Source organism: Ochotona princeps, chromosome 15, assembly GCF_030435755.1.
Source record: "Ochotona princeps isolate mOchPri1 chromosome 15, mOchPri1.hap1, whole genome shotgun sequence".
Lineage (NCBI taxonomy): Eukaryota > Metazoa > Chordata > Mammalia > Lagomorpha > Ochotonidae > Ochotona > Ochotona princeps.
This window is the reverse complement of record NC_080846.1, coordinates 3097964-3118247: the sequence shown is the minus strand read 5'-3', so window position 1 is coordinate 3118247 and position 20284 is coordinate 3097964. Positions and strand designations below refer to the sequence as shown.

Sequence of the window (20284 nt, the reverse complement as noted above, 5' to 3'; positions counted from 1 at the left end):
GCGAGGACTTTAGCCTCTAGGCCACCGTGCCGGGCCGTTTTATTTTTTTAAAAAGATCTTATTTATTTTCATTGGAAAGGCTCATTTACAGACAGAAGGAGAGACAGAGAAAAAAATCTTCCATCTGTTGGTTCACTCCCCAAAATGGTCACAACAGATGGGAGCCAGAAGCCAGGGGTTTCTTCCGGGTCTCCCACATGGATGCAGGGTCCCAAGGCTTTGGGCCATCCTTGACTGCTTTCCCAGGCCTCAGGCAGGGAGTTGGATGGAAGTGGGACATGCTGGCGTGGGATGCTGGCACTTGGAGGTAAAGAGATAGCCACTGTACCGGCCCCTGTGTGTTGGTTTTTAAAGAGATGGTCACGCTATGTCCACGGCTGCTCCTGCTGACAGGCCTGTGCCTCCCCAGCTGCCACCAGCACTTGCTACCATCTGTCCTCCTGGTTAGACCCTGGAGTGGGTGGGTGCTGGCATCTCAGTGTGGCTTGGTGTCTCCCTCGGGGACACGATGGCCGGCATCTCTTCTGGTGTCAGCTTGCTGTTTGTACATCTTCCTTCTAGGACAAACTGCAGTTACGATCTCCTCCATTTCCAACATCGGCCGCCTCCCTCTGAGTCCCAAAAGCTCGTGAAGACTGCAGGAGCAGGTTCTTCGCAGACAATTTGCAAACATTTTCTCCATGTCTGTGGCTTGTATTAAGCACAAAGGTGTTTTTAATTATTTTGATAAAGTTCAATCTAGTCAATTTTTTATATCAGGTACTTTGGGTGTCATATCTAAGAAGTCTGCTTAACACAAGGTTACAAAAATGTTTATGCTTTCTTTTTAATATTTAGACAGACAGAAAAAGAGCTTTTCCATTTGCTGGTTGACTCCCCAAATGATCACAATGGCCAGAGCTGGGATGATCTGAAGTTGGGAGGCAGGAGCTTGCTCTGGGTCTCCCACATGGGTGCAGGGACTGGAGCCAACAGCAGGGAGATGGATCAGAACCAGCAACCACAGGGGGTGCCGGTGCCACAGGGGAAGGATTAGCCTGTTCTGCCACAGTGCCAGCATGGGGCTCTCACAGGTAGTCCTTACCATATTGTCCTGGATTTGGTTTACTGGTATTGTTCAGTAGCTTTGTGACTACAATCACAAAACGCACTGATCTTGGGTTTCTTGGGACGCCTCCACCTGGGTTTGGGATCGGGGTAACACCAGCTTCCGAGGGTGAGAGTAGGAGCGTCTCCTCCTCCCGTGGCTTCTAATACTTCGTGAAGGACTGGTAGAATTCTTTATGACAATCTTTGCAGTCTTCAACAGAGAGAATGTGCACATTTTTGTTAGAGATGTTTAAAGGATATTATTAGGCATGGTACTGCTGACTTTTATTGACTACAGTTTGCAGAAACAGTGTGAGTCTCTGCTCTGCCTGGCCTTCTAGATTCTGACACTGATTCTGATGCGTCAAGGTGATATTCTCATGGATCTTCTTTGAGCCAGCAGGTGGGGTGCCAGGGTACCGACTGCAGCTGGGTGCTGGGACTACCTGCAGAGTGAGCGAGCGGCCCTCACGGGCAGTGGAGCCAGCTGAAGCAGCCCTTTGTCCTAACTGCCCTGTCCCAGCCACCCTCCTTGGCAGCCCACCCTGCTGCCCTCCCTACACTGTCGTTCCAATCCAGTTTCTCCTCTGGCCCAGGAGATCTCCTACACAGAGGCCAACAGAGGGGAAGTCCCACCCTGGCAGCCAGGAGGCACTCACAGTCCCCATCATGGCTGCCTGACACCGCAGGAGTGAGCACAGCCCTGGCAGGCCTGCATGGTACGTGTCTGCGGTTTCAGCTATGTTGGGCCAGGGGCCAGCCCTTAATCCTCTTCTCCAACAGCACTGAGGGATGTGGGGATCTGATGCTGGAGTGGCTGGCATTACAACAGTCCTTGGCAAGAGGCAAAGAAGACACCACTGCTTTTCATTACAGTCCCTCTTTAATAAGACAGTAGAACCTGGCGTGGCTTACTTCTTGCAGCTCAGCTGGTGTATGCCCTCAGCTCTACCCGGTGTCACAGTGTGTCTGCCCCAGGGTTGGCCCCAGTTGGCAACCCAGTTCCTGGCACCTCTAGCTGGGCCCTGGGCCTGGGAAGCCCCCTTTCCCATCTGGGTTCTGTCCCCCATTTGGAGGCCCTGAGAACCACACGGGTGCAGATCCTGACGCTGAAGGCAGACACAGGCAGCGCTCAACAGACAGCTGCAAAGCCAGCGCCCATGTCCTGTCCATCATCTGTTGCTCTGTGAGCATGCTGGTGCAGCCAGGGGCTGAGAGAGGCCACGTCCACGCACACCATCCTGACACTCTATGGCATGCCTGGTTCCTATCGCTACCCTCTTGCTGTCCTCCATTTTTAGGCTAAACTTCACCACCGGGATGCCTATGAAGAAGCAGCACAGACAAACTGCCCAGGCCAGGCCACGGCCATCGCAGCATTCCCCACGCGACTGTTCCACTGGGCCTATGGAGGCTGCACTATGATGTGGGCACAATGGTGACACCATCTAACCACATATGGAGGGTAGAGTGCCACACAGGATTCAGGCATCCACAGGAGGTGGTAGGATGGATACTGGAGGATACTGTTGTGAAAAAGGCACCTGTCCCCAGGGACCCTGGCACCTCTGGCTCCACACTGTGCTAGGAAGCTGCTTTCTAACACAAATACCATGGTGACAAGCAGCACAGGTTCCCTGCAAGAGAAGGCAGCCTGCAAGCCTGTGAGTTAGCCTTCCTGGGCAGGACAGCTTGCAAAACCAAGGGGACCACTCTGGGAATGAAGGAGACATTCCTGGTATAAGAAACAGGCTGATGAACTCCAGGCCGGAGTGGAAAGATCCAAGAGGTCTGAGAGCAACCACAAAAGGCTCCACGGTCCGTGCTCTTGTGGCTGTGGGCACACAACCCACCGAGCTGTGACCATGGTAACGTCATCGGTGCCCCACTGGAGCCAAGCTCCCGCGGTCAGGGTGCTGAGGGCTCAGGGCCCCATGTTAGAGAGACCCGGGTCCAGCACGGATGCTCTGGGCTCGCTGAGACAGGGGGTGTTCTGAGCAGGGGGGCTTCAGAAACCTGACCTTCTTCATGGCCTGCAGCACCTTCCTCAGCGCCCCGCAGTGGTCCTCGGCAAGCCTCAGCAGCTTCACAATGTTGGGCTCCTTGTGGCCTTGGCTCCTGGAGCAGACGCTGCCACGGGCGGGGAAACAGGAACAGCATCAGGCTCGTGGGCTCTGTTCTCACGCTCCATGCCGAGACCCAGTGCCCTCCCGTCAGCTGTCCCCGGCGCGTTCTCTGTGGACAGCTTTCCCACGTGGCTGGTCACCAGGCCAGGCAGCTCAGGTGGGAGGGGCCTGGAGGCTGGTCCCAGAGGTCTCCGCTAACATTGCTGCATCATCACCAACTCCAGCCAGCCACATGCAGATCTCAAATAAAGGCCAAGAGGGTGAGCCCAGGCTGCCCCACATCCAATCATCTCCCAAAAAATGGCCTGGGGAGGCAGCAGAGGACCACCCAAATGCTTAGGACCCTACAGCCACATGGGAGACCTGGATGAAGCTTCTGGTTTTAGCCAGGTTGTTGGTGGCCATTCAGGGAGTGAACCAGCAGAAGGAAGACCTTTCTCTTTCTATCTGTCTTTCAAATAAATAAATAGACTCTCAGGGAGAAAAAAAAAATGAAGACATGGTCACCTCCCAGGGTCCTGAAGACCTGGAAGGCAGACCACCGGGCAGCTTACTGACTGCCCACACACGAGGGGCAGGCAGGGCCTGGAAACAGAAGCCACTCGTCCTTCCACAGCAGCACACACGTATGGGGCTGTGGGACCTGATGTTTTACAAAGATTGCTGCTGAGCAGTCGACGACGGGTCCATACCGTCAACAAGGCATCTCCTGGAGCACAGCCCACATTCTAAGCTGTCACGTGACTCAGCCTGCACCTTCCCCCATCACTAGGCGAATCCACTCTGCCAGTCACGTGGACGTGAATATCGGAGTCCTGCTCTCAGAGCAGGCGGACAGCAGGGGAACACGCGGTGTGTCCTCTGCCCCCATGGGTTCAACCAAGCCCAGGTCAAAAATACTCGGGGAAAAAAAGGAAGTGTCTGTGCTGAAGGCACACAGAGCTTCCTTCCTTGCTGCCTCATAGTGCGGTCTAACCCCTGGACTCACAGCATTCACCTTGGACTCAGCATGAGCCAAAATCTCAGGACGATAAACAGGGCCAGGGAGCTGTGCAGGCTGGCATGCATACCACTTGGTCACCTGTGGGTCTCAACATTTGTAGGGGATCTTGGAACGACCCCTGGGAAACTGCCTGCTGTTCCTCCCTGGGGAACACATGGACACAGAGCTCCAGCCCCACTTTAGGCAAGCAGCAGCGGCCGGCACCTGCCCAGGGCGTCCCTGAGCCTGTGACAGCACACAACCTCCTACAGTTTTATTTTTCCCATCTAGAAATTGTGCCAACAATTACACCGACCTTAGGGTCTAAGACAATTTTAATAAAAATGTGTCCAAAAAAATCATTTGTAAGCTGTGAATCGCTATGCCAAAGCTGGCAGTTCATCAGTGAAAACCGAATGACTCGGTCCATGGAGACAGTGTTAACTCGGATACCCACCAACCTCCAACACTTGACATGGGCGACTGACATGTAGCGGGGTTTGGGCTTGATTTCTGCTTTTTACGTACCCATTTTTTTTTGCCACAGGTACCACATTGTTGCCTTCTAACCCCCGAGGCTCATTAAAGGATGTCAGGAACTGTTTCCAGTTGATTTTACTGGTGGTTTTAAGTCCAAACCTGGATTTAAAAAAAAAAAAAGACACTAAGCAGTTTTTCCAATAATTCTGCAGGGATCCAACACTTAATATTGAACTGAAAACAGCAGCAAGGGACTTGTATAAAGTTTCAAATCTGAAGCAGACAAAATTATCCAGTGAAAGAGAACTACAGAAAGCCAGGGGCTCCCAAGGAGCGTGTGTGATGCCAGGCGTCCGCGTTCTGCCAGTGGCAGCAGCGAGGGAGGAAGCAGGCAGGGACGAGGCCCAACCCTAATGCCGCTGAGAAAATCCTGTCCAACACGCAGCCTTGGGAGCTCGGCTACCAGGGGCAGCGCGAGCAGGGCCCGACCCTCGGGCAGGGGTAAGAAGTGAGCGTGAGCTACCGGGGGCCGCAGGGGTGTGGCTGCACTGCAAGGGAAGCAGCCAGAACACAGATTCAAAGTCTTACACCGTGAAAATAAGCGGCCAGAAACAAAACAGCCGTGGCTCAAGGTCCAAAGCAAAAATGAGGCCAACGGACCCATGGTGACGGCCATCAGGGAGCGGCCGTGCAAGAACTAGTGAGGCAAACTCCGACTCCTCAGGGACACCCAGAACACGGAGAACCTGGGGAAGACAATGTGTCCCAATGCAACGCAAAGGACACTACACCCTCCCCTAAAGGCCTGTGCAGAGAGAGGCTCCCGGGACTCAGCGGAGGGTGCACCGCAGGCTGCCGTCCACCGGCAAAGCTGCCATGACAGCTGAGCCAGCACCCAGCAGACAGCGGAAGGTCAGGGGCGGGTGGGAGGCAAGGCAGGCCTGCTGGGCCAGGCCCAAGGATGGTCATTCCTGGGTGCCACCACACGGGGGGACCCGATGTGCAGGCGCATGCACTTACCAGATGTGCACACACACGTGCAGGTGCATGCACACACAATCACAAGAACACACAGAGACACACAGCAGCATCTTAGCTCCTGCCCAGGAATGATTTTTTTTTAAGATTTATTTATTTTTACTGGAAAGGCAGATTACAGAGAGAAGGAGAGACAAACATCTTCCAACTGTTTGATCACTCCCATAGTGGCTGCAATGGCTGCAGCCAGGCCGATGCAAAGCCAAGAGCTAGGAACCTCCTCCAGGTCCCCCCACATGAGCACAGGGTCCCAAGGCTTTGGGCTTCCTCGGCTGCTTTCCCAGGACACAAGCAGGGAGCTGGATGGGAAGTGAGGCAGCCAGGATGTGAACTGGCACCCACGTGGGATCCTGGCACATGAAAGGCGAGGATTTAACCATTAGGCTATTTTGCTGGGTCCTAAAACCCCTCAGCTAACATCACACTGGGCAGCATCAGACAGGAGTCAGGGGTCAGGCGGGAGTGCCAAAGGCCACTGTCCCTGTTTGACACTGTGTACTGTGCCATGGCCAGCACAACCATCCCAGCTGTGGGAGAAGCTAGTGCAGGCCTACCTTCCCCTGGCTGAGTGGCAAACAAGAGAAATCTACAGGAACATCAGAACTGACTCATCAGTAAATTTTGTAGGGTTACAACAGTCCAACCCAGTAAGTAAAACTCAACCATGTATATACTTCATTAGCCATAAATAAGCAGCAAAAAAAATCTTCAAGAATTCCATCTATAACTTTATCAAAACGCTACCAACAATGCAGAACATATGTCATGGCACAGTGGATTAGGCCACCACTCGCCAGGCCGGAATTCCATTTCGAAGTGCTGGTTCGAGTCCCGGCTACCGCCCATTTCTGAGCCAGCTCTCTGCTACTGTGTCTGGTGAGGCAGAGGAAGAGGGCCACCACCCATGAGTGGCGTTCCTGGCTCCTGGCTTCAGCCTGGCTCAGACCTGCGGTTCAGGATATGTAGAGAGTAAACCAGCTAATCAGTCCCCTGGACCTCTCGCTCCCTGTCTGTCTGTCTCTCTCTCCGCTCCTCTTCCCTTTTCCCTCCCTCGCCTCCCACTCCGGTTGCTCTGTTTTTCCAAATAAATAAATCTCTTAAAGAACATTTTAAAAGCTACTATGCTTGAGACATGAGCATTGTGAACAACTAAATTCTGCCTGAGGAAGCCCAAGAACCCACACAACAGAAAGCCTGATTGTACCAAGGAAACAAAAACTCCATACTGTCAGTTAAGCGGCAATTCTTACATTTTAACGTGGTGGTTCTCCTCCACATTTATTTATAATCAAAATACTAGTGGGCTTAAAAATATATTGACAAATTGATTTTAAAAGGAATACATAGAAAGCAAAAAATATATAGAAAGAGAGCATTCAGTTTCAAAAGAAAAGGGTAAGTTTGAAAGACTGGCACGATTTCCTTTGAAGACCTAAATACTTAGCTGTATTCCTCAGTGTGACGCTGACATCAGAATGGACCTATACATTGCTGAGGGACCAGGGGTCCAGAAGGGTGCCCACGCTGACACAGCCAGGCAATCTGCGATGAAGACACTGCTGGGAAGGGGCAGCCCCCTGTACAAATGGGGTGTATACAGCCGGGTATCTGTGCGGAAGCAGAACCAACCTGGCCCCTGCCCCATATCGCATCCAAAGTCTAACTAGAACTAGACCTCTGTGGAAGAGCTACGTTTATCAAACCTCTCGTGGGAAATTGGATGAAACCCTTGGGAAACCAGCCTAGGCCAAGGTGTCTGTAAACAGTCCCTCCCACCAGGAAAGTCCTCATCAGATTTATAAAGGGGCTTCCTCAAAGTTAAAGCCTTCTGCGTTTCACAAGACAGAGTTGCGAAACACAAAACGACAAGCCACTATGAGAACATCATACCTGAAAACACGACGGATCCCGCCAAGAAGTGGATCGAGACTCCGGCAAATCGGTAACAGGAAAACAAAGCCCGCCGGGAACCGACCAGCATTGCACCCAGAATGAACAGGGACAACAAAGGCTCAACAATCACGTGAAGATGTGACCAGACCCACAGGTCGCCAGGGAGTCACACCGCGGGCCCATCCCACAACACGCGCCTGGGAGGGCTCAAATCCAGGAGCCTGGCAGGTGAGTGAGCAACAGCTGGCCTGGAAAAACCTGCCAGGCCTGGGATACACACACCTCCCCACACAAGACCAAGCCACGCTGCGTCCCAAGCACACACAGCAGCAGGTGTGACATGACCCCCTTCCCCACTGGAAATCACAGCTGTGTCTGCCAGCTTCTGGGCTGGGCACTCAGCACTGCGGAGAGCTGGCCTGCTAAGCGCAGCAGTGAGTGCGACACTGAAACATACATGAACGTACGTCAGGGAGATGGTGGGGGAGCTAGTCACAGGCAGGAGACCACGCTGTGCAACTCCACCGTGAGCACCCCTGGGAGAGAGGAACCTCTATAGACGGTGACGGGAGAGTGACCCAGAGGGGAGGCGTGCGCAGCGAGGGGTGGCACAGGGGAGAATGGCACAGGCAGATCCAGCGTAGGCTTGTGTTGCTCTGAATCATGGCTGGGAGGATAGTTCCCTGCCAACCTCACTGCACCACGTGAAGGAATGTTACTTCATGTAACTTACACTTCAAGAACGCAACATAGAATAATTTTTAAAACAAAAAAAGAGGAGCTGGCACATGGCATAATGAGTTAAGCCTCTGCCTTCCATGCCAGCATCCCATGGCGATGCCAGTGTGGTCCACTTCCAATCCAGCTCCCTATGAATGTGCCTCAGAAAGTGCTAGAAGATAGCCAAAGTGCCTGGGCCTCCGCTCCATGTGGGAGACCCTAAGGAAGCTCCTGGCTTTGGCCTGGCCCAGTGCTGACCTCTGAGGCCATTTAGGGAGTGAACCAATGAATGAAAGGATTGCTCTATTTCCCCTTCTCTCTGTAACTCCTCATTCAAATAAAAATAAAATTTAAAAAAGGAGATGGGGGCAGGCAACATTGAGCAACACAGCAGATTGGTAATAAAGCCCAGGTTAGCTATTCTATTTCATTTATATCAATTATATATAACATATGCATGAAAAGTAGACTCTTAAAGTCTCCAAAACTTAATTTAAATCAAGATTTTATGCATCATTTACCAAGCTTTTAGGATTTCTCATTAAAACCCTATAATGTTGAGTATTTTAAAAAATAACAGATTTAGAGTCCGTGTGGTGGCACAGCCGATTAAGTCACTACCTGCAATACCAGCATTCCACGTGGGCACTGGTTCAAGATCTGGCTGCTCTACTTGCATTCCAGCCCCCTGCTAATGTACCTGGAGAAGCAGCAGGTGGCGGCTCAAGTGCTTGGGCCCCTGCACCCTTGTGGGAGACCAGCTTCTGGCTTCAGACTGGACAGCTCTGGCCATTGCTGCCATATGGGGTGCAAACCACAGGGTAAAAGATCTCACTCTTACCTCCCCCTCTCCACCTCTGTGACTTAAATAGTATGGAAAGAATAATTTCTCTAATCATTTTGTTAGATACAAACTTTTGCACTTTGTTTTACTTCCTTTATTCTTTTCTGTATTGTTTGCCTTTAGAGAAAAACAAGGCAGGTGTTTTCAAATTTTATCACTGAGACTAACAGTAAACTAGACTAGCAGTAAACCGGGCTCCTCCTGGCACACAGTAGCTTGAGTCCCGGCACAGGTGCAGGTCCACACAGCTGCCTGTGGTTGCTGGAGGACCGCCCACTGCCCTTGCACCAACCTCTGAGGACACCCCGACTGCAGAAACCAGGTCCCGCAGCAGCTGCCATGGAGGCCGGCTTCCTCAACCAGCACGCTGTCACAGAGATCTCTCCTGGTGTGTGTGCCAGCGCCTGTGTGAGATCGCACCAGGCTGTTCACTCACCCACCTCCTGAGTTTCCTCTGAGTTGCCTCCAGTTGGAGGGATGAGCAAGAGAGCTTCTATGATTAGTCACATACGGGTTTCTCATTCACCTCTTCAATTGTTACCCAAACAAAAGAGGCATCCAGGGCCTGGCAGGATGGGAGAACAGAACCATGGTATAGCCTGCTAATCCTCCACCTGCAGTGCTGGCATGCCTCCAGCCATAGTGGCTCTCCCACCAGCAGAGGGAAGGTCTTCCTGCCCCAAGTCCCCAGGCAGCCTCAGAGAACAGCCTGGACCTTCCGTGTGGTCCTACCCAGAGGGGATAAACAAGCACTGTGGCACACTGTGACAAAGAGCACGGGTTAGACTCGTCCTACCTGGGAATTTAAACAGCGCTCAGCCAGGCACTGCACTCCCATGTGCCAAACCTCAGCTGTGACTTTCTATGGAACAAAGCTGCAGGTCCTGGTCCTCTTGACCAGCAACTCCGTTAGCCTTGCCCCCACCTCCAGCCCCACCTGGGGTGACTGCTTGGCCTTCTTGCAGAGCCCAGCCACCTGCCCTCACCTGAGCTTGGAGCCGAGACAGAGAACCCAGAAGCCAGCTCTGCCTGTGCACCCTGCCACCAGCAGGTCCCCATGCCACCCAAACTGCCTGTCTGCAGACTGAAGGCGTAGCCGCGGCAAAGAACACCAACACACTGGCACAGGTGCATAGGCACAAGTGCGCAGGCAGCAGCATAGGATCCAAGCACCACCAAGACTCAGAAAATCACGCCACCACCAAGTGAAACACACAGCTGTGACAGTGACCCGGGAGAGATCTAGAATCCGACAAAGGATTCAGGAGAATCCATTCAGAGGAGATGAGCAAACTCCAGGAACACGGGCACACAAAGCAAACTGGAATCTGGAAAAAATTCATGAGTGAAAGAAGATGTCTGACAAAAAACAAACAAACCAACAAACCCCACAAAACCAAAATCCTAGAGACGAAGAATACAATGACTGAAGTGGAAACACCCAAGGCGCCATCGGCAGGCCTGCTGGAGCTAAATCAACCATCAGTGCATTTGCAGACATGACACGTGACGTCATCCAATCAGAGGAGCAGAAAGGGCTGAGTCGCATGAAGAAGGAAGGCTGAAACAGGCCAGCATCCCGGGAACAGTATGCACCAAGATCTCCAGCCGCATTCCATCCACAGAGGAGCCAAACCATCGACAGGCAGAGACAAAGGCCAACTGAGAGCAGGGACAGAGGAAATGCCACATGCCAAGAGGTGCTGGTGTGATCACCTGTAGATTTCCCAGCAGAAATCGCGATCCAGGAAACATGTGGCACATCCAAAGTGCCCCGGAGGGGCTGGTGCCATAGCACAGTATGCTAGAATTCAGCCCAAAATGCCAGCATCCTACATGGCCACTGGTTCAAGTCCTGGCAGCTCCACTTCTGATCCAGATGCATGCTTATGACCTGGGAAAGCAGTGGAGGATGGCTCAAACCCATGGCCCCCTGCACCCACATGGGAAACCCAGAGGAGGCTCCTGGCTTCTGGCTCCAGATCAGCTCAGCTCTGACCATTGCAGCTATTTGGAGAATGAACCAGTAGAAGAACAATTTACTCTCTAAAATCTGCCTTTTCAACAAAAAAAGTGTAAATCTTTTTAAAAGAAAAAATGGGCAAGTAAATAGACAAATAAACAAAAGGGGTTTTTTTTGATGCTGTACAAAGAAAGTTGGCAATCAAGGAAGATTTGTCTATTAAAGCTGTCTTTCTAAAATTAGAAATTAAAATTTCCACAGATGAAGGTATGGGACTTTACCACTGCTACTAAGACTACCTTACAGGAGATTCCAGAGGCCAGGAACTAACGACATAAAACTCAGCAAAGTACAAGTTTTGCATGGTGACATCTGGAATGTTCTAAGAATTGAGTACTGGTGTGTGAAGCAAATTCTCTCTCATAGGAGGTTAAAATATAGAGCTATTAATAACAGCTCTAGCTAAAATTTTCAAAGGTGTGTGGATTTAAAAAAAAAGATTTGAAATTTTTGAAAGGCAGGGTGATGGGGTTGGTGGGGGAGGAATGGAGGTAGGGAAGGAGAGAGATCTGCTGTAACACTCCCCCAGACGGCTCCCACATCCAGGACTGGACCAAAATGAAGCCAGGAGCCCAGGACCTCATCCAGGCCTCCCACATGGATGGCAGGGACATCTGTCCTCGGGTTAGTACCCTTTGCTTCCCAGGTGCATCGGCAGGGAGCTGGCTGACAGAGGAACAGTGACTCAGCACTCCACTAAAGGCTCCAGACATCCCAAGCGTGAGGGGCCCAGCCTACTGTGCCAGAAAGCAAAACCACAGCAAGGTATGCCCTCTTCCTTCAGTCAGGCTGCTGCTCTCCAAAAGTCAAAAGACAACACATGCTGGCAAGGATGCAGAGGAAATGGCACCCTAATTCAGCGTTGGTGGGGGTGCAATCAGCACAACCCTTATGGAAAACATGGTGGAGACTCCTCAAACAAGCACACAGTGGATCTACCCTGCGACACAGGTATCCCACTTCCAAGAACCCATTCAAAGGAAATACAGCCAGCGCGTGGAAGCACCACCTGCACTCCCATGTGGGCTACAGCCCACTTCACACCAGCAGACATGGAAGCAGCACAGATGTCCCTCGGCGGACAGCTGGACGAAGGCAGCGTGGGGCAGATCACGGTGGGGATCACAAGGAAATCCTGACATCTGCAAGAGCGGTTGAAACGGAGATCGCACTGAGTGAAACAGCGCAGACACCACCTTCTCTCTTGTGTGTGGAAGCTAACACATTCGGAGCATACAAGTTGTGTGCATGCTGCATGATTTGATCTGCAGCCGTAAACACTGTGCTGATCATGCAATCCATGTAAAAATGGACCCCGGTTCCTTCATTGGATGATCATTGTCTGAGTTCCACATTTTCTGATATCAGTATCCCTAATCTCAATAAAAAAAAATAGTGGAGCTGGCATTGTGGCATTGCAGGTAAAGCCATCACCCGTGATGCTGCCAGCACCCCATGGGGTGCTAGTTCAAGTCCCTGCTGTCCACTTTCCAGCCAGCTCCCTGGAAGACGACCCAAGGGCTCACTAGATGCAGAAAAAAAGCATTAGATGAAATTCAACATACTTTCATAACAGGAAAAGAAAAATCATAACCACTTCAGGCAGCTATTTAGTCAGCAGGTAAGAAACTGTTTCAGGGCCAGTGTGGTAGCCTCGTGTCCCTTCCAATCATGTGACAGGCTTGGATGGAGTTCCAGGTTCCTGGCTTTGATCTGATTCAGCCGAGCCGTAACAGGCCTCTGAGTAGTAAACCAGTGTATGGTAGCTCTTTCTGTCTGTCCAGCTGGCTCTGTGTCTCTTTGCTTTTCAAGTAAATCTTAAATAGAAAGCACACAGCAAGGCAGGCATAGAAGGAACGTACCTGAACATCCCTGAGGACCAAATACGCTAGGCCTACTGGGAATCTTTTACTCACAGGAGAGAAGCAAACTCCTTCCCCAGACCCAGAACAAGACGGAGGTGCTCAGTCTCACCACTTGCATCCAACACAGAACTGGGTGTCAGGGCCAGAGCACGGGGTAAGAGAGAAACAAAGAGCACCTACAGATGAGAGGAAGGGAAGTTTGTGAAATGATCACCTTTTGCTCAGGACGCCCTCATTTCATCATGTGGAAAGCGATAAAGATTAAACTGAAAACTGTTAGGATAAACAAACACTGTAAAGTCTCAGGATGTAAAATCAGCGCACAAAAATCACTGGCATTCCTATATACTACGCTCTCCAAGAAAGAAATCCAGGCCATAATCCCACATATGAATGACAACCCTACAATTAAAACACTCGGAAACAAATTTAACCAAAGAGAAGAAACACCTATAAACTAAAAATTCTACAACGTTAATGAGAAAAACTGGAGAAGAGACAGATAAATGGAAAGATATCCCATGTTCATGGACTGGAATCATAAGTAGTGACAGAATGTGTTATCCCAAGATCTGATGGGTGCATTGCAATCTTCGCCAAAATTCCAATGCCATTTTTTCACAGAACTCAAAAAGAAGCCTAAAATTCATACAGAATCACCTGCATATATTTAATAAAAAAAAACTCAAAAGGCAAGCATTAGCCCATAAAAAGGAAAAAGAAACATAGCTGAACTATATTAATATAAGTTGAAGCAGCATAAAAACACACCTGTTGACCAACAGCAAAGATAAGGGATACCACACCACAGCCTGGTGCTTTTTATTGTTATTATTTATTTGTCTTATTTTCATTGGAAAGACTGGAAAGGCAGATTTACAGAGAGAGGGAGAAAGAGAAAGATTTTCTATCCACTGGTTCACTCCCATAGTGGCTGCATCAGCAGGATCTGAACCAATCCAAAGTCAGAAGCCAGAAGCTTCTTTAAGGTCTCTATGCGGGTGCAGGGTCCTAAGCCTTTTGGGCCGTCCTCTGCTGCTTTCCCAGGCCGCAAGCAGGGAGCTGGCAGGGAAGTGGAGCAGCCGGGACATGCACCTGAGCCTATATGGGATCCCAGTAGATGCAAAGCAAGGATTTAGCCACTGAGCCCTCACACCAGGCCCAGGCTGTTGCTTCTCAACCAAGCCACCATATGTACACGCCGGGAGGAGGACCTTCTCTTGGTTGACTGGAGATGCCCATGAAGCAGGAGAATGAGCTCCGACTCTGATCTCACAACAACAAAAATTCAAAATCAAGTCCAAAAGGATAAAAAAAACTTACAGCCCAGTGAGGGCTCAGTGACTAAATGCTTGCTTTACACATGCCAGGATCCCATATGGCACTAGTTTGTATCCCAGCTGCCCCCACTTCCCATCCAGCTCCCTGCCTGTGGCCTGGGAAAGCAGTCGAGGACGACCCAAAGCCTTGGAATCCTGCTCCCACATGGGAGACCCAAAAGAAGCTTCTGGCTTCAGGTCAGCTCAGTTCCAGCCATTGTGACCACTTGGGAAGTGAATCAGCGGATGGAAGATCTTTCTCTCTGTCTCTCCTTCTCTCTGTAAATCTGCCTTTCCAATGAAAATAAATAAATCTTTTTTTAAAAATGAGGGCTAACAGCTGGCACACGAACACAGCACACACGGGCTATTCACATGTTTCAGAGTCACAAAGGGGGCACTTCAGACATTGCCATAACAAGGTGTTTGAAGAGAAGACTATGCTAATTAGATAAATTATATTTCCCATTGTTTTCATAAATCATATCATGCCTTACCCCATAAATAAATACACTATAATTTGTCAGTTTACAATTAAAACATTTTTCTAAAAAATGACAGAAAAATATTTCACAGAAGAGCATGAGCAGCGTCTTGCATTCCTGCATTTAGAAACAGTCTGAGGGAAATCCCGCAGCACTGGGTGCTCCACCTGAAGAGGGTGGCCCTGCATGCGATTCCCTCCAGGGCACGGGTCGCAGGGCACAGCTTCCGTCACACCCAGCTGTGTGTCTGCTGCAGGCCTTCCCGGCCACAGGGGAAGCGCTCGGAGGGCAGGCATCATCCTGAGGTGTCTCCAGGTCCAGCTCAGTGCCCGGTGTGCACTAAGAACTCAGGGATTCCTGACTGACAGGCTGACCGACCGGCTGACCAAGTATGTGGAGCTACAAGATCAAAGGCCCTCATGTTAATCATGACCCAATCAAATGAGCAAGCACCTTTGGAAATGCCAGATTGCTAATCAGACTGACTTCGTTATTCCTACATTCTACTCATGAATGGTAACAGCACTTAGCCAGGCGGGCCCCGGGCCGGCAGAAAGCCCCTAGGTGGCGCCAAAACTTCCCACAGAGAATAACCGTCCAGGATTCACTCAGGCGGAGCCAACCAATCAGAAGACAACACATACCTCCAGCTCAGCACACTAAGTGATGTGCGCCTCAGGCCCGGCGCGACTTCTCTGGCCCCACCGTGGCCCGGTGAACCTCGCCCGGAAGCAGACCCAATAAAGCCTGGCTTTACCACCTTTCTGGTCTTGGTAGTCTTGCTGTTTTTGTGTGGTTTTATTCTAACATGTAATTTAAAGTGTAGATTTATAATTAAACCATTTTAATAGAAAAAAATTTACAAATGTACTGACACTTTAGCCTTATACTCCATCTTCCAGAAATACAATGAGGAAGGCGTCCCCTGAACTGAAGTGCTTTGTCCAGCTCGTGCAAGTCGGAAGCTCCTAGACATCCCCCACAGGGTCAGCCCAGTGCCAGTGTCACTGGCACATTCCTACCTTCTGACAACATGAGGCATCCCAGCTCTGGGTCACAAAGATTATCATTTTGCAAGCTTTAAAATACGGATATCTAATGCTATTTTACAAGAGACACCTAAAATATGACAAGAGAATAAAATAAAAGGTTGAAAAGCAGCACCGAAACCATTAGTAAATTAAACTGTTGAGTGTTCTGGAGGACCCGGGGACTATGAGATGACGACAAAGAGCAGCTCCCTTGGGGACACAGGGCCAACACACACGGACACGCAGGGTGAGAGGTTGCTTCCTAGGTACAGGCCCTGGGTCGTGCAGAATTCTGGGTAATTTCACAAGATAAGACTCAAATCCCCAGGGCCCCAGCTAGAGCGAGTAACAGCAGCCCCACCATCCCAGTCACCCACAGCAACGGACACATTCAACCCCAGCAAAGGGAGGCACGAACCCACAGCTGCAGCTAGAGTCCATGTTTCCCTCTCTGTCCCCATGCCCCAGAGGCAGACAGGGCGGTCTCTGTCGGCTTCCACCTGTCTTCCCCAAGAAAGGACAGAGAACAGGTGAGCTGGAGAGGACTCCTCATCCCAATTCAACTTCTAGAAACCCATTCCATCAGAAAGCCACCAGGGAGCCCTGCAGAAACAGCTGAGTCCAAGTGTCGGGCGAGAGATGGACAAAATGAGCTGCAAACATCCTGCCACACCAGAAAGCTGCGACAGACTATGCGAGCCATCTCCCAGGACATGGGAGAACTGGCACGGACAGGCTCCCATGGGCCACAGTGGGACAAGGAGGCAGGAAGCCCACCAAGCACTCCTGAGCGTGTGAGCTGGTCATGCCTGCTCACTGCTCGCCTTCAGGGCACGTCGGGGAGCCAGTTCCCTGCAGAGTAGGGAGAAAGGCGGCTCTCTCACACGGCCAGTGCCTCGCTGTCACCAAGCAGTCAGGGAAGGAGGCTCAAGTTCTGCAATTTTCCCACAGACAGCAGAGATGATGGAGATAGTCGGGGAAGCGGGAACTGCCTGGTGTGCCCATGTGTGGACAGTCCTCTGGACACCACGTGAAAACGTGCCAGTTTTCTGTTACTCATTCATAAAAGAATTGACAGACTGTTAAATCTGAGCGCCTAGCGGGCTCCAGGGACCCTGCAGGGGTCACTGACATGCAGACGGACAAGATGTGGAGCTGTGCTCGCCAGCCCTGCTGGAGCACTCTCACCAAAAACAGAACAGGAGCAAGAAGAGCTGAAGTGGAGGTGGGAGACCAGGGGCCCGGGAAGTGGCTACGGACGCACCAGTCACAACCAGCAACTGCATGTGACACATCGCCACGGTTCATGAATGAAGTCTGCAGATAAAGAACCAACCCTGGGGCCCGGCATGACACTTTAATTGGCTAAATCGTCTTTGCATGCACCGGGATCCCATACACGCACCGGTTCATATTCCAGCTGCTCCACTTCTCCTCCAGCTCCCTGCCCTGTGGCCTGGGGAAGCAGTGAAGGATGGCCCAAGGCCTTGAGACCCCGCACCCATGTGGGAGACCTGGAAGAAGCTCCTGGCTCCTGGCTTCGGATCAGCTCAACTTTGGCTATTGCAGTCTCTTGGAGGGTGAACCAGCAGATGAAAGATCTTTCTGTCTCTCCTAACTGTAAATGTGACTTTCCAATAAAAGTAAACAAATCTTAAAAAAGGAAAAAGAAAAAGGGACCATGGTAGGCCAACCAGTGGTCCTCATTCCAGGGAAATCACTGCAGGAAACAGCATGAGCAGGGCCGTGTGGGCCCTGCCTATGGCTCAGCCTGTCAGGTGGGGGGAAGCACTGCCACTCTGCCTTCTGGACAAGCTCTGACCCTCCAGAGACTACGGAAGCACAGCGTCCAGCTGGGGGCCAAGCTAGCCAGCAACCGGGGAGGGTGATCAGGGGTTCCACAAGAGGATGGGCCGGTCCCTGGGAGCTGTTGAGGCTGGGGGGTTGGGCACACACACATGGATCCACTCCATGAGTCTCTTTCACTTTTGTGAATGTTTGAAGTGCTCAGTAAGAAAAAGTCTAAAACAATAATGAAAAATAAATGAGGCTGTTCCACATTCTCACAGTTGACGTTGGGAGGGTGGGGGGTGGGGGGCAGGAAGAAAAAGACAACTGTCAGAGAAGTAATGGCATTCTTACCTTTTCATTAACTGGATAAAAATCCTTCTTGGTAATTGGTATACGAAGGTGTCAAGGACAATCTTGAGGTAATTGAGAGAGACGTAGCCACCTTTGGAGGGGTCCCCCGCGCTGAGGGCTTTCTCAATCTTTTCATAGGACTTTGAAAGCTGCAAGGAATTCAAGTCAGAGTGTGGCATTGGGAAACCCACGTTCCTGTGGCCCAAGCCTCGGTCGTTTCATTTCTCCCCAAACCGCTTCACATTGCCCGTTTGAAAAACTGATCAAAACGGTGATGGTGGCATGTGGGGAAGCTCAGATGTTTAATTGATAAGCTCACTCCAGAACGGCGTCCTGGCTGACAAGGCGCGGGAGGGAGTCGGGAAACAGCGCATATAATAGATTCACCTCAAATTTCAGAGCTAAAAGCACTTGCTGGCTCTGACAGTTTGATCCATCTTTCTTATTCGACTTTGCAGCCTGGCCCTGCTGCGAGCCCACACTCCCCGGCTTCTGACCAAGTCAGGCCAATCCAACAGAGAGGCTGCTGACACGCTCTAAACAGAACTAGCCTCTACAGGAATGGAAACTAGGAACCCAAGGTTTGCATCGAGATTGTATGTACTGGACAGTCCTTTCTGTTCTTTAAAAACAAAACAAAACAAAACCCGTACAGCCAAGCCTTGCCTGCAGGAGTTAAACGCAGCAGAGTAAGCTAACCGTGGAGTTTTACGAGTCGCGAAGCACACCGTGGAGGTTGGTTTTACTTCCAAAGGTTCCTTGTTGTTTATTATTGAGTCACAACAATATGCACCAATATCTTCACCCTTCCTACTTCGTCTGATTTCAATTTTTCCAACTAACTGGGGGAAGAGGATAAAATAACCAACCACTTGACGTGAAAGGTGACATTCGTTTAAAAAAACCAGCTGCCAGATAGCAGGCAGAAGACACTCCCGTCCCACGCAATCACACATCGGGGCACCTGGCTTCGGCTCCTGGGCCCCAGTTCAGGCACTCGGGCTGCTCCCAGCCGCATGGGAGGCCTGGACTGCGGGTGGGGTTCCCGGACCTCGGCTTCGCCAGCCACTGCAGGTGCACGGGAAGTGACCTGGCCAGTGCACAAAAACGCACTTACTCGCTCTTTTTCAAATAAATAGAAACCAGTGGATGAATGAATGGATGAAGCAGAGAAAACACGAGAACATACAAGACCTGTAGTGACCCAAAAGACCCTCCCACTTCAAGGGCACGCACGGCAACGTGTGCGGCAACACTGGAAATCTAAAAGGGCCCAAAAAGTCTGTAAAAAATCTTTGGAGGCCTAGGCTTTTTAGAGAGCTGCACAGATGCAACCCAGGACCCAGCTGCGTGTGCGCCGCACACTGCTGGGGGAGGCGGGCTGCACGAGACGCCGCCCTGGCTCCTGCAGATGGAGGCAAGCTATGGCGTGGAGAGGGGTCCGGCGAGCTCACTGTGCTCACGGATCCCATCTTTAATATCTCCGTGACATCAGGGCTCCAGTTAATTTCTCCCTACCCCACCCCAAGACAGCATTCTTGAAGCCTCAAGTGCTTTCAGAAAAAGAGCAGGGACGGAACAGGCGAGCAGCGCCTCTGTGAGGTATTCGAGCTTTTGCTTCCGGGAATTTTCATTGTGACTGATTATGAACATTTTTTCGTAGGTGCAAGCAATTTAACAAAGTACAAGGAGCTAAAGATTCCAGGCAGTCTCACTACCCAGTTTTGTAATTAGTGTCCCCAAAACTTCCAACATGATCATGTAACACAATTTCATACCAGTTGAATCATGCTGTATTTTCAGGTTTGACAAATGTTCTCTCCATTTAAAAATAGGCCATGGAAACATTTGGCTAAGAACTAGTATGTATATATGCAAAGCTTTCATTTCACTTCACGTTGAAAATACTAGTTGACTTGTTTCAAAAGCATAGCAACAAAGAGGGAGAAGTCTTCCACCCTCTGGTTCACCAACCTAACGGCTGCAACAGCCAAACCCAGCCACACAAAGCCAGGAGCCAGGACCCCCATCTAGGTCTCCCACGCACCAGGGACAGCAGCTGCGGCCTCCCGGGCACACCACCAGGGAACTGGCTAACTCACACTGCTTATGGACAGGCAAGATGTGTACCCATTTTCCACCTGTGTACACTGAGTCTCTACATCCCCAGGCTCAATGAGCCCCCAGTGCTACTTCCTTTTCCATCACACTACTCAAAACCAGTTACATACAGGACCAAGCTCACTG

General features: G+C 50.8%; 1 protein-coding gene across 1 annotated transcript in view; it reads right to left on the bottom strand.

Moving 5' to 3' along the window:
• EFCAB6 (EF-hand calcium binding domain 6) overlaps nt 1-18169 on the bottom strand; it is an 85442-nt gene extending 67273 nt beyond the window's left edge. The window contains exons 1-3 of the mRNA XM_058673641.1: nt 18038-18169; nt 4726-4836; nt 3111-3219 (exon numbers count right to left, since the gene is read on the bottom strand). Coding sequence (XP_058529624.1) covers nt 3111-3219; nt 4726-4836; nt 18038-18045 — 228 coding nt within the window. The 5' untranslated portion in view covers nt 18046-18169. The remainder of the gene's footprint in view (nt 1-3110; nt 3220-4725; nt 4837-18037) is intronic.
• Between the last annotated feature and the right edge of the window lie 2115 nt (nt 18170-20284).